The sequence below is a fragment of the Bos indicus x Bos taurus genome, chromosome 3, assembly GCF_003369695.1.
Source record: "Bos indicus x Bos taurus breed Angus x Brahman F1 hybrid chromosome 3, Bos_hybrid_MaternalHap_v2.0, whole genome shotgun sequence".
In the NCBI taxonomy this organism is placed as follows: Eukaryota; Metazoa; Chordata; class Mammalia; order Artiodactyla; family Bovidae; genus Bos; species Bos indicus x Bos taurus.
In genome coordinates, this window is record NC_040078.1 from 100,693,222 (window position 1) to 100,707,807 (window position 14,586).

The 14,586-nt window shown below is 42.6% G+C and overlaps 1 protein-coding gene across 1 annotated transcript; it reads left to right on the forward strand.

The window, feature by feature from the left end:
• On the forward strand, positions 1-13,873 carry PRDX1 (peroxiredoxin 1). The gene is made up of 6 exons (XM_027537423.1): positions 1-104; positions 1,964-2,080; positions 3,704-3,857; positions 4,583-4,705; positions 4,973-5,103; positions 13,533-13,873. Exons 2-6 carry the CDS (start codon positions 1,975-1,977, stop codon positions 13,616-13,618), a joined length of 600 nt encoding a protein of 199 aa, XP_027393224.1. The 5' UTR covers positions 1-104; positions 1,964-1,974; the 3' UTR covers positions 13,619-13,873.
• Positions 13,874-14,586: the final 713 nt, after the last annotated feature.

A 14,586-nucleotide genomic window follows, 5' to 3' on the forward strand; every position in this document is an offset into this window, starting at 1 on the left:
CGCCCTGACTCTCGCGAGAGCCTTACAGGCTATAAAGGCAGCGCCTCGCGCACGCCTCACGTGTCTGCTTCCTCGCTGGTGTCGGTCCTATTTCAGTGGAACTGGTGAGTATAAGGGCAGCGCCCCCGCCCCGCCCGTCACCTTTTCCGTCTTCTCGGGGCCCGCCGAACTCAGCTGGGCTCCTCGGACAAAGAAGGCGGCCAGGCGAAGCGATCCTCATGTGGGGCTCCTTTGGGTCCGGGGACGAGGTTGAAACCCGAGGCTAACGGCAGCTTGAGTCTCCCCTACCCCCAGCAATACAAGCAGAAAGCGGTGATTGGCTTGGCTTGGCGTCTGGGCGGGTTGGTGGTGATGGAGTCTCCTGACGGGCGGGTAAGGGAAACTTCTCGAGTGAATCTGCAAACTGATCAGGAACTGAGGGCTAGCCGTCGGTCGTGTAGTAGAGGGAGAGGCTGTTCCCCATCTTCAGGTGTGGAAAGTTACCTAAGATTCCGTTCTCCATCTTTATTTTTCCACCTGCAGAATGGGGTTTGTAGTGATTCTGAATGCCCTCGGTGAAGACTGAGCACTCGTCTGCTGAGCTTTCTGAGGTGCTAGGGTGGGGGTGATGATGGGAGTGGCAGGGAGGGTACAAGAAGCGGGTTTTGAGGGTGTGGCTTTTACCAGGGACCTTCAAGGGGCGATTTCCTGAAGGGGACACACCCGGTGGAACTCCAGCAGCATCCCCGCCCCCCGCTCTTGGTCGTGCTTTAGTGGGCGTGGGGATCCCTTGGAAAAGCAGGTTTGAATAAGGAGAGTCACCTCCTGTGTTTGGTTGGGTTTTTAATTGTCACAGTCGATGTTCAGTCTTTCTTATGGTTGTAGTATTATGAACCAAGAATTTGGGGACTTGAAAAGTTAGCTTCTTGGGATTATCAAACTGATGACTTACTGGGTTAAATCTTACCTTGGTCTTGACCAGGGTGAATCCAGCGTTATATTGCTTTTTGGCGATAAATTGACTCTTGTTCTACTTACCATTTTTCCAGGATCTTGGTCCCTCGGTAAACTCACTTTTGAAAGGACTTCTGGGCTTTAAACACAACACTTAGAATTTTGAAATTGAGCAGATGCCATAATCTTGGACTTGGCCTCTTAAAAAATTGGATTGGCTTTAGGGTGTGTGTCTTGGGAAATCTACCCAGAGAAAGATTAAAGGGTGCTTCCCACGTTCTGAAGGCAGATGGAGGTGCAGTCCAGGGAAAGGGCATCATGGCAGCTTCTGGGGCTTGGGTGCTCAGTGTTTATGGCATTGCACATTTGGGCCCAGGTTTGAGAGTTTCCTCTCTTCTCTCTACACCTGTATAATAAACGTACACAAGAAAAAGCAATTGTACAGATGATGGTTCAGGAAGAGTTCAGTTTATAAAGAAATTCCCATTTTAAAATGAAAACAACATTGTAAATCAACTATGCTGCTGCTAAGTCACATCAGTCGTGTCCAACTCTGTGCGACCCCATAGATGGCAGCCCACCAGGCTCCCATCCCTGGGATTCTCCAGGCAACAATACTGGAGTGGGTTGCCATTTCCTTCTGCAATGCATGAAAGTGAAGTACGACTCTTCACGACCCCATGGACTGTAGCCTACCAGGCTCCTCTGTCCATGGGATTTCCCAGGCAAGAGTAGTGGAGTGGGGTGCCATTGCCTTTTCCTAAATCAACTATATTCCAATAAAAATTTAAAAATCTCAAATGAATAGTCCCTCCCCTCAAAAATGAAAACAGAGCTGAGATTCAGAGATGTGTAATATTTTTGTTTGAAAAGTTGGAAAGCTCAGTTCATGCTTCTTACTGTTACAAAAGTTCATGTGTATATTCAAGACCACTGGACAATTTCTACAGCTGAGCCTGTTAAATAAATGAAGGTTGTTATCTAGAAAAGTAAGACTTGTTTCTAATTCACTTTCTCTCATCTTTTCCAGCTGATAGCAATATGTCTTCAGGGAATGCCAAAATTGGGCACCGTGCCCCCCAGTTCAAAGCAACAGCTGTTATGCCAGATGGTCAGTTCAAGGATATCAGCCTAGCTGACTACAAAGGTAAGAGTAATTAATTAGGTTCATTAATATGAAATTATATTACAATCTAGGGAGGGCTTGTTCACTCTCTGTATCTCTTGTCATGTTTGAGTGTAAAATGATTTTTACATCTTTAGGATAAGAGGCTGTTGCCTTCCTATTGAATTAAAGTGGTGATTATCATCAGTGAACATAGGGTAGATCTCCCAAGTCCAAACAACTTCTGGAGAAGGCATGTGCATACTTCATTATATCTGGACATAATATCTCAATTATCTTCCCAATATTGCTCCTCAGTTATTTTACTGGAGATAAACTCATTATCTTGTTACAGTTTAAAGCCTCGGACAATTTAAAGTCTCAGAGCTCAAGTCTTTGGAGCTGTGAAACTGTTCAGTTTACAAAAATGTGTGTCACGACTGAGGGTTTAGGCATGTTCCCTTGACATTTTACCTCCAGAGAAAAATTGATGTCACAGTTGGAACAACTCTCCTTTCTGTTAAGTAGTTTCATGTAGACACCAGGCAAATACTAATGAGGATCTTTTTACTTTATTGTCCTAGAATAGCAAGGTATTCTGGGACAGTTCAAAATACGGATTTCCTAGCATTTAAACCTAAGAACTCAGGTGTCAAGTATACCTTTCTTGGTGATACAGCAGTTCATAGAGTTAGCTTTTGGGTAAAACCTATGACTAGATTTCTTAACAAATTCCACATACTGGTTGGAATGAGAGCAGATAAGTGGGGCCCTATGGAGAGAAGCTCCTCCTGGCAAACAAAGTAAGTAGCACCATAGGGAGGTGACCCTGGCCCAAGGGTAAAGGCATGAGGTTTAGGAAGAGTTGCTCTGTGCCCTCCTGGGCTTGACCTGCTGAAGCTTATTAGCAAAACCCTGGGGGAAGGTTGAAGTGAATGTCAAAAGGACCAGCTTATTTTGATTTTGAAACATTGCTGGTATCTGGAAATGTGAATATTTGGAATTGTTGGTGAGAGACTGCTTGACAGGTTGAAGATCTACTTCAATTGGTAATCAGAATGACTTTCATAAAATTCCAACTAGAAATCCTATTACCTACCAGGAGAATTTTGGGAACTTTTGTCTTAGAAATTTTTTCTTTGCTTGTGCATCCTATCAGACTTATTTGAACCATGTTTGTGATGATTTAGGTATCACTTAGACCTTACCTATCACATTACTGTGGTTCACTGTGGAAGAATACCAAAGGCTCTGACTTTCTCTTGTTGGTCTTGTTGCCTTGTGGCAGAGAATCCAGCCATTAAGCTCTTTCTGGGCACTGATTATATGAGTATTGGCAGTAGATGATTGCATCCTTGTTTTTTCTTCACTGAAGAACTTGGTGTTTGTGTTAATTTTAACTACCCAGAGAATATCAAAATTAGACTGAACAGTGCTTATCTGTAGTTGGCAGCTAACATGGAAGAAGGAAAATTCTTACAGCCGAGGTTCTACAGTAGCTGCTAGGCATCATCTGTGTTGAGCATCTTGGTGTTTTAACAGTTGTCTGCCATCAGTTTAAAAAGGCTTCTTTTTTCCCATAGGAAAATGTCTTTAGGTTTACATTCTCTGCAAAGCAAGGAAGTCTATTTCAAAGGATAATGGGCTTTTTTTTTTTTTTTTCAGGAAAATATGTTGTGTTCTTCTTTTACCCACTTGACTTCACCTTTGTGTGCCCCACGGAGATCATTGCTTTCAGTGATAGGGCAGAAGAATTTAAGAAACTCAACTGCCAAGTGATTGGTGCTTCTGTGGATTCTCACTTCTGTCACCTGGCATGGTAAATCTCTTGGTCCATTTGGCATGGGCTTATTGTAGAAAATTATTATGGATTTTTTTTTTGGTAGCTGTGCTGTGTGGCATGTGGGATCTTAATTCTCCAACCAGGAATCAAACCTTTGCCTTATGCAGTGGAAGCGTGGTAGAAGTCTTAACCACTGGACCACCAAGGAAGTCCAGGCATAGGAACTTTTAAGCAGCAACTAGAACCCGGAGGCTTTGGCAATAGACTTTCAAGTATTGACTTCTGGCTCCTCATGGAAGGAGTACAAATGCTCTGACTTCCTCTTGTTGCTCCTATAACTTAGCAGCAGAGGGAAAGCAGCTTGGGTTGCAACTGAGTGTACCTGGTGATTTTAATTGGCCTCAGCCATTTACTGCTGGGCTTCCCTCATAGCTTAGTCGGTAAAGAATTGCCTGCAATGCGGGAGACCCGGGCTCAATTCCTGGGTTCGAAAGATCCCCTGGAGAAGGAAATGGCAATCCACTCCAGTATTCTTGCCTGGAAAATCCCATGGACAGAAGAGCCTGGCAGGCTACAGTCCATGGGGTCCCAAGAGTTGGACACAACTTAGGGACTAAACCATCATTTACTGCTGGAAAAAATTTATTTTAAGTTGTCTGGGCAGTTAGATTAGCAACATTGGAGTGGGATAGATACAGTTAATGCTTTTGTTATAGAAGAATTTTAATGAGTGTGATTGTATGTGTGTTTTTTTACTATAGGATCAACACACCCAAGAAACAAGGAGGACTGGGACCCATGAACATTCCCTTGATATCAGACCCCAAGCGCACCATTGCTCAGGACTATGGGGTCTTAAAGGCCGATGAAGGCATCTCATTCAGGTATATATGCACCAGGAAACTGGCTGATTGGCTGAAGATCTTTTATAAGTAGAGCTGTGATCTGTGGAGACTTTTCTTATTTTGTTTTTTTTCCTATTTTGTTGAGAAATAATTGATATACATCACTGTGTAAGTTTAAGGTGGATGGCATAATGGTTTCATTCTTTATGCAGGACCTAAGGGGAAGGCCAGTTTCTGCTGATTTACTCTTAACAGCAATTTCTAAAACTGTACTCTCTCCCTCTGACCTTAAATATTTTCTTCCAGGGGCCTTTTTATTATTGATGATAAAGGAATCCTTCGACAGATCACCATAAACGACCTTCCTGTTGGCCGCTCTGTGGATGAGACGCTGAGACTAGTTCAGGCCTTCCAGTTTACTGACAAACATGGGGAAGGTAAGCCAGTTTGCCTGGTGACAGGACAGTGGAGTGATAGGGTGGGAAAGGTGGTGGGAGCAAAGTCTACCAGACAGGAAAAGGGTTATTATGTCTCTTTAAGAAATTGCAGTCTCTGGATTATAGTGGGTTGTGGGGGTGAGGTAATAGAAAAGCTTGGGGAGGAGAATATAAAGGCTTTTTGTTCCAACTGCATATTCCCAGCTTCTACCCTGCTCATTTAGAATTACTGCTGCAGATTCAACTTGTTAAAGTGTAGGAGGATTTCATAGGTGTTAACATTTTTGTCTTTTACAAATTCATTCTGTTGTGCAGGATATTTTTTGTATCTATAAGAATTATAGTCACCAAATACCAAATTATATAAATGCTCAATAGAAAAATTTTTTTGAGGAGGGATGAGGGCAAGAAGGTTTGAGGTGAAATCTCTAGGTCCTTAGAGAAGTTTCAGGATTCAAGACGATGTTTTTGTTGAGTCTGTCCTTGTAAAATCTAAACATGACTGAGAAGATTCAATTTATGGTTTTTGTCTAGCATTCGCTAGAGTGTAGGTCTTTCTTACTGCTCTGGTCCTTCTCATCTGAAATAGTCCCCTTGAAGTGTTTTTGATAAAGTCCTGAACTGCTTGCTCCCAGGTTCTCAGTTTATAAGACTGTAGCTTCTGAAAACTCCCCACTTTGGCCCAGTGGAGTTGTTGCTTTTAATGAGACCACCTTATTCCAGCTAAGAGTTTAAAGAACAGCTCCTCAGTCTGCTGCAAGTGCTGGATATGTAGGGGGAAGGGGATCTTGAACCCCACCCAGCCACCCCAGCTTAATTTAATTGAGGATATAAAATAGTTGTGATCACTGCTCGGATCTCATGAGTTACAGGAGGTGGAAGTTAAGAGTCTGGATTAGTGGTGTTTGGGGGACCCAAAAGTGCTAGTTTGGCTGGAGTGGAAGGCTAGTAGGTAATGGCAATCAGAAGGCACCATTTGCAGAAGTATGTGTAGGCTTTACTCTGGATTGAAGCAGACAGCAGCTGAGACTGCCCTCTGGTGGAGAATGGTTCAGAACAAAGATGGAAGGAGCTGAGGAAATGGGTGGCAAAGTTGGCCCTTTATTGGACTTTCCCTTGCATGTGTAGTATAGACTTTTTAATTAATTTTTACTGCAATAGACTCTTGAACCCAAGCTTTCATGAGTTGTGAAGCTTGCTTCTTCACACTCTTGTTCTCTGGTGCTTCCCATCCCACTAAAACAAGCACAGCTTTCTGTGTGCAGTCTTTAATGGCTTATAATACGATAGTATTTGATTGCCTGTGGATATCAAGCACTCTACCAGGTGCTGTCATGTTATTTGACAAATAATCCTACAGTCCTGTTTTTAAAATTGAGATACATGTTAGTTTCAGGTATACAACATAATGCTCTGATATTTGTATATCCTACATTCCTATTTTGCTTTAAAATTTCTTTTATCTTGAATTTACACTTTTTTTGGGGGGATCTTTGAGTGAACCTGTATTACATTTTAGCAGAGAAAAGGGTGAACTGACAATACTACAAAGAAATTTTTTACTTAAATCCTATGTTCCTATTTTTTTTTAATTTTTCAAAAATTAAATTTTTCAAAAATTTATTTATTTTTGGCTCTGTTGGGTCTTCATTGCTACTTGGGCTTTCTCTAGTTGCAAGTGGGGGCCACTCTCTAGTTGCAGTGTGAGGGCTTCTCATTGTGGGGGCTCCTCTTGTGGACTACGGGCTCTAGGGCACTCAGGCTTCAGTAGTTGTGACTCCTGGGCTCTGAAATTAGGCTCCATGGTTGTGGTGTGCGGGCTTAGTTGTTCTGTGACATGTGGGATCTTCCTGGGTCAGGGATGGAAATGTCTCTTGTGTTGGCAGGCAGAATCTTCACCAGTGAATCACCAGGGAAGCCCCTGTGTTTCTATTTTTAGGACCAATAAACCACTATTTAAACACTGTATGTATTCAGTTAATGGTAGAACTGGGATCAAAATTCAAAGCCCTCTTTTTTTTACATAGTTTAAAATGATGAGAAAGGCATTGTTTAGAGCCTTCTGTGTTAGGGAGAGTTGTACTTCAGGTTCTGTTGAAAGCTGGTCAATGTGGGACTCAGCCAGTTCTGCTGAGCTTCATATTCTTAAAATCCAGCACTGTTGGGTATGAGTCCCAAGTGTGGATCTTTCTTTCCTGTCATTGATTATTGGTACAGTCTTAAGTGCCAAGAGGCCTTAGTGCAAGGATACTAAGTTGTCAAGGTTCTTCTTTCTGGCTCATTATTCCTTCTATCTTGGTGTCGTGGTTTGTAATTGGGCTCTTCTAAAGCTGTGTTTTCTTCCTGGACAGAAGAATCTTTGGTTTTCCTGGTGGTAAACTGCTGGGTCTGGTCACTGATTTTATGCTGCTCTTTATTCTCAGAAGCTTGTTTATACTTATGACCTGTGCTCTAACCCTTTGCTGGCACTAAAGCCAATGACTATGTAAGGATCAAATGGAGATTTTGTAAAGCAGCTAAGTGCATACATACCTTGTTCGCAGACGGCTGTTTGTAGAATCTGACCTCTGAGGCTATGACATCCTTGCTGCTGCTGCTAAGTCGCATCAGTCGTGTAACTCTGTGTGACCCCATAGACGGCAGCCCACCAGGCTTCCCCATCCCTGGGATTCTCCAGGCAAGAACACTGGAGAGTGGGTTTCCATTTCCTTCTCCAATGCGTGAAAGTTAAAAGTGAAAGTGAAGTCGCTCAGTCGAGTCCGACTCTGTGCGACCCCATGGACTGCAGCCTACCAGGCTCCTCCATCCATGGGATTTTCCAGGCAAGAGTACTGGAGTGGGGTGCCATTGCCTTCTCCAATGACATCCTTAGAGGAGAAGAAAAGGGCTTTGTTTCACTCACTTGAGAAAGTGAGACTTTTGCTGCTTCGTTACTGGACTTTGGTGACTACATGTCTCCTGCAAGACAAAACAACAGGTTAAGAGTGGAATATCAGAGATCACTCCCCTTATCTCACTTTCCTCAGGTTTTCCCAGGGAGCATTGCTAACTCAGGGTGATAGGAAAGACTGAAGATTATGCTTTTGCATAAAGTATTTGAGAGATTCAAACTCAGACCTTTGCTTACCAATGTATAGAAGGCAATTACTTAGTGAAACAAGCAGGACCTTCTGTGGAGGTCCTGCCCCTTTGTTTCAGGCATTCTTGTTTGGCAGAGTTAAGGAACACTAAGACAAACTTAGTGTTTGTCTAAGAACACAATACCCAGCTGTGGATGTGACTGGTGATAGAAGCAAGGTCCGATGCTGTAAAGAGCAATATTGCATAGGAACCTGGAATGTCAAGTCCATGAATCAAGGCAAATTGGAAGTGGTCAAACAGGAGATGGCAAGACTGAAATGTCGACATTCTAGGAATCAGCGAACTCAAATGGACTGGAATGGGTGAATTTCACTCAGATGACCATTATATCTACTACTGTGGACAGGAATCCCTCAGAAGAAATGGAGTAGCCATCATGGTCAACAAAAGAGTCCGTAATGCAGTACTTGGATGCAATCTCAAAAATGACAGAATGATCTCTGTTTGTTTCCAAGGCAAACCATTCAATATCACAGTAGTCTAAGTCAATGCCCCAACCAGTAACGCAGAAGAAGCTGAAGTTGAACAGTTCTATGAAGACCTACAAGACCTATTTTAGAACTAACACCCCAAAAAGATGTCCTTTTCATTATAGGGGACTGGAATGCAAAAGTAGGAAGTCAAGAAACACCTGGAGTAACAGGCAAATTTGGCCTTGGAATACGGAATGAAGCAGGGCAAAGACTAATAGAGTTTTGCCAAGAAAATGCACTGGTCATAGCAAACACCCTCTTCCAACAACCTAAGAGAAGACTACACATGGACATCACCAGATGGTCTACACTGAAATCAGATTGATTATGTTCTTTGCAGCCAAAGATGGAGAATCTCTATACAGTCAAGAAAAACAAGACCGGGAACTGACTGTGGCTCAGATCATGAACTACTTATTACCAGATTCAGACTTAAATTGAAGAAAGTAGGGAAAACCACTAGACCATTCAGGTATGACCTAAATCAAATCCCTTATGATTATACAGTGGAAGTGAGAAATAGATTTAAGGGACTAGATCTGATAGATAGAGTGCCTGATGAACTATGGAATGAGGTTCGTGACATTGTACAGGAGACAGGGATCAAGACCATCCCCATGGAAAAGGAATGCAAAAAAGCAAAATGGCTGTCTGGGGAGGCCTTACAAATAGCTGTGAAAAGAATAGAAGCGAAAAGCAAAGGAGAAGAGGAAAGATATAAGCATCTGAATGCAGAGTTCCAAAGAATAGCAAGGAGAGATAAGAAAGCCTTCTTCAGCGATCAATGCAAAGAAATAGAGGAAAACAACAGAATGGGAAAGACTAGAGATCTCTTCAAGAAAGTTAGAGATACCAAGGGAACATTTCATGCAAAGATGGGCTCAATAAAGGACAGAAATGGTATGGACCTAACAGAAGCAGAAGATATTAAGAGGTGGCAAGAATACACAGGAGAACTGTACAAAAAAGATCTTCACGACCCAGATAATCACGATGGTGTGATCACTGACCTAGAGCCAGACATCCTGGAATGTGAAGTCAAGTGGGCCTTAGAAAGCATCACTACGAACAAAGCTAGTGGAAGTGATGGAATTCCAGTTGAGCTATTTCAAATCCTAAAAGATGATGCTGTTAAAGTGCTGCACTCAATATGCCAGCAAATTTGGAAAACTCAGCAGTGGCCACAGGACTGAAAAAGGTCAGTTTTCATTCCAATCCCAAAGAAAGGCAATGCCAAAGAATGCTCAAACTACCGCACAATTGCACTCATTTCACATGCTAATAAAGTAATGCTCAAAATTCTCCAAGCCAGGCTTCAGCAATACGTGAACCGTGAACTTCCTGATGTTCAAGCTGGTTTTAGAAGAGACAGAGGAACCAGAGATCAAATTGCCAACATCCGCTGGATCATGGAAAAAGCAAGAGAGTTCCAGAAAAACATCTATTTTTGACTATGCCAAAGCCTTTGACTGTGTGGATCACAATAAACTGGAAAATTGTGAAAGAGATGGGAATACCAGACCACCTGACCTGCCTCTTGAGAAATCTGTATGCAGGTCAGAAAACAACAGTTAGCAGACTGATTCCAAATAGGAAAAGGAGTATGTCAAGGCTGTATATGGTCACCCTGCTTATTTAACTTCTATGCAGAGTACATCATGAGAAACGCTGGACTGGAAGAAGCACAAGCTGGAATCAAGATTGCCGGGAGAAATATCAATAACCTCAGATATGCAGATGACACCACCCTTATGGCAGAAAGTGAAGAGGAACTAAAAAGCCTCTTGATGATAGTGAAAGTGGAGAATAAAAAGTTGGCTTAAAGCTCAACATTCAGAAAACAAAGATCATGGCATCTGGTCCCATCACTTCATGGGAAATAGATGGGGAAACAGTGGAAACAGTGTCAGACTTTATTTTGAGGGGCTCCAAAATCACTGCAGATGGTGACTGCAGCCATGAGATTAAAAGACGCTTACTCCTTGGAAGGAAAGTTATGTCCAACTTAGATAGCATATTGAAAAGCAGAGACATTACTTTACCAAAAAGGTCCGTCTAGTCAAGGCTATAGTTTTTCCAGTGGTCATGTATGGATGTGAGAGTTGGACTGTGAAGAAAGCTGAGAGCCGAAGAATTGGTGCTTTTGAACTGTGGTGTTGGAGAAGACTCTTGAGAGTCCCTTGGACTGCAAGGAGATCCAGCCAGTCCATTCTGAAGGAGATCAGTCCCGGGATTTCTTTGGAAGGAATGATGCTAAGGCTGAAACTCCAGTACTTTGGCCACCTCATGTGAAGAGCTGACTCATTGGAAAAGACTCTGATGCTGGGAGGGATTGGGGGCAGGAGGAGAAGGGGACGACAGAAGATGGGATGGCTGGATGGCATCACTGACTCGATGGACGTGAGTCTGGGTGAACTCCGGGAGTTGGTGATGGACAGGGAGGCCTGGCGTGCTGTGATTCATGGGGTCGCAAAGAGTCGGACACGACTGAGTGACTGAACTGAACTGAAGACAAAGTGCTGCCTTCATATCTCTGAAGAGCCAGCTGATAGAAGCAGCAGCTTAGTGTTAGGGTTTACACAGTCCTAACTTTGTCATTTTTTAGCTTGTGTTTTTCTTGGGAATGGGGGTAAGTCACTTTTTTTTTTTTGGTCAGTGTTTACTGTGGTTATATATGATAGAATTTACCTTTTTAAGTGTATAATTCTTGGGTACTAGTTACATTCAGTGTTGTATATCACCACTATTTCTCAAACTTTTTCATCATCCCAAATAAGCAGTAGTAGTAGTAACCATGAAGAAATAACTCACCATTCCCCTTTCCCTCCAGCCTTTTGTAACTTCCGTTCAACTTTCTGCATCTATGAATTTACCTATCTTAAATATTATGTGCGTGAAACCATACAATGTTTATCCATTTGTGTCTGGTTTCTTTCACTTGGCATAATGTTTTCAAGGTTCTCAAAAGTTTATCCAGGCTGTAGTATGTGTCAGGGAGAAGGCAATAGCACCCCATTCCAGTACTCTTGCCTGGAAAATCTCATGGATGGAGGAGCCTGGTGGGCTACAGTCCATGGGGTCGCTGAGGGTCGGACACGACTGAGCAACTTCACTTTCACTTTTCATTTTCATGCATTGGAGAAGGAAATGGCAACCCACTCCAGTGTTCTTCCCTGGAAAATCCCAGGGATGGGGGAGCCTGGTGGGCTGCCGTCTATGGGGTCGCACAGAGTCGGACACGACTGAAGCGACTTCGTTGCAGCAGTATGTATCAGAACTTCATTCTTTTTAAAGGCTGAATAATATTTAATTGTATATGTATGCTTGGTGGCTGAGACAGGAAAGAATCTGCCTGCAATGCAGGAAACCCAAGTTCAATCCCTGGGTGGGGAAAATCCCCTGGAGCGAGGGGTAAAGCAACCCCCTCCAGTATTCTTGCCTGGAGAATCCCATGGACAGAGTAGCCTGTTGGGTTATAATCCATGGAGTCGCAAGGAGTTGGACACGACTAAGCAACTTTGACTTTTCATATGTATACTACATTTTGTCTGTTAACAGGTTTTTTCCACCTTTTGGCTATTGTGAATAATGTTGGTAAAATACTGGTGAATATATCTGAATCCTCGTTTCTAGTTACTTTGAATATATACATAGGAGTAGAATTTCTGGGTCCTATGGTACTTGTGTATTTAGATTCTTGAGGAATTTTCAGACTTTCCCACAGCACCTGTACCATTTTACATCACTAACAGCAGCAGCAGCAGCAGCAATACCAAGCGTTCTTTATATCCTTCCCAGCATTTACTTTTTTTTTTTGATTAGCCATCTTAGGGGATATGAAGTGGTATCTCATTGTGGTTTTGATTTGTATTTCCGTAATGACTAGTGATAGCATATTTTCATGTGTTTATTGATCATTTGTATATCTTTGGAGATACATCTTTTTTCAAGTTCGTTGCTCATTTTTAATTGTCTTTTTGTTGTGGGAGTTTGGATTTAATTTTGGCTATTAATCCCTCATTAGATATGATTTGTAAATATTTTTTTCCCATTCTGTGAGTTGTCTTCAAAGAATTTATGGATTTTTGGATGAACTTAGAGCCCATTATACAAACTGAAGTAAGTCAGATAAAGATAAATATCGTATATGATCGTGTATATATATGGAATCTAGAAAGATGGTACAAAAAATTTTATATAAGACATAGAGAACAGACTTAGGGACATGGGGAGAAGGGAGGAGAGGGTGAGATGTATGGAGAGAGTAACATGGAAACTTACATTACCATATGTAAATTAGATAGCAAAAGGGAATTTGCTGTATGTCTCAGGGAACTCTGTATCAACCTAGAGGGGTGGGATGGGGAGGGAGATAGGAGGGAGGGGACATGTATACCTATGGTTGATTCATGTTGAGGTTTGCCAGAAAACAAAATTCTGTAAAGCAATTATCCTTCAATTAAAAAATAAAGAATTTATGGTTTTAGCTCTTCCATTTAGGTTGTTGATGTGTTTTTAAGTAAATTTCTTGTATATGGTATGAATAGATGACCAGCATCATTGTTGTTAGTTTCTTTAAATTTCAGTTACTGCATGAACAAATTAAGTATAGTAACTCGGGCTACAGTGAGGATTAACTTGCATATTTAGTTTTGTACTGATAGGCTGAATGATCTGACTGGAGGATAGACCTCCTGGCACCTGAATGTTGAAGCCCTTTAGGGCTCAGATTTGGTTTTTTAGGCATCCAGTTGTCCTTAGGAGGGTGGAGCTTACCACTGATCTGGTTATTAATCAGTACCCTTCCTCTTGCAGTGTGCCCAGCTGGCTGGAAGCCTGGCAGTGATACCATCAAGCCTGATGTCCAGAAGAGCAAAGAATATTTCTCTAAGCAGAAGTGAGCGCTCGGCCGTTTTAGGGCCAGGCTGCAGTAGGCGGCCTTGAAAACAAAACCTCTTTTGTCCTATTTTTGTGCTTAAAACCATGATCTTACACTCCGCCAGGATGTGGTGTGGGACAGGACGGGCCTTTCCTGCAGGGGTTGGGGACGCCAGCCTTTCTTCCTCTGGACGGAAAGACCTGAGCCAGGCCAACTGATGTATACTGTAAGGGGGTATCACTTGATCTTTTGTAGTTGTATTAAATTTGAAATGAGACCTTGTTGATTCTTCATTGGTTGTGGGGCAGGGGAAGCTTTTAAGAGGAATTTAGTCTGCTTTTTGGGGAGAAAATGAGGTGCGAGAGCTGCCTCAGAATCGTGAAATGATATTGAGGGAAAATGTACATAGACAACAGGGAAAAGAGCAAGACCTGCTACAGTATCAGCCAAGGTGCTTCAGTTTATGCTGTAGGCTGGGTTGCAATGAGGTGCCTGACACTTACAGTACTAGGAGGGCTACATGAAAACCTGGATGAATGCCTGGGACTGGATCTATGAAAGATTACAGTTATGGGCTTTAGGTACCTTTGGAACTGAAAGAGGGAGACAAACCCAGGGCTGGCTTTCTGTGTCAAAAGAACAGTGGTGAGCACCTCTTGGCTTCCCTGGGTTTCCAGCCTTGATTTAAGGATAGTTCTTGTCCTCATGAAAGTCGCTCAGTCTTGTCCGACTCTTTGCAACTGCATGGACTATATACAGTCCATGGAGTTCTCCAGACCAGCAAACTGTGAGTGGGTAGCATTTTCCCTTTCTCCAGTGAATCTTCCCAACCCAGGAATCAAACCAGGGTCTCCTGCATTGCAGGTGGATTCTTTCCCAAATGAGCTATCAGGGAAGCCCTATCTTTCCTGATGCTGGGAAAGACTGAAGGCAGAAGGGGATGACAGGATGAGATGGTTGGAGGACATCACGAACTCGGACATGAGTAAG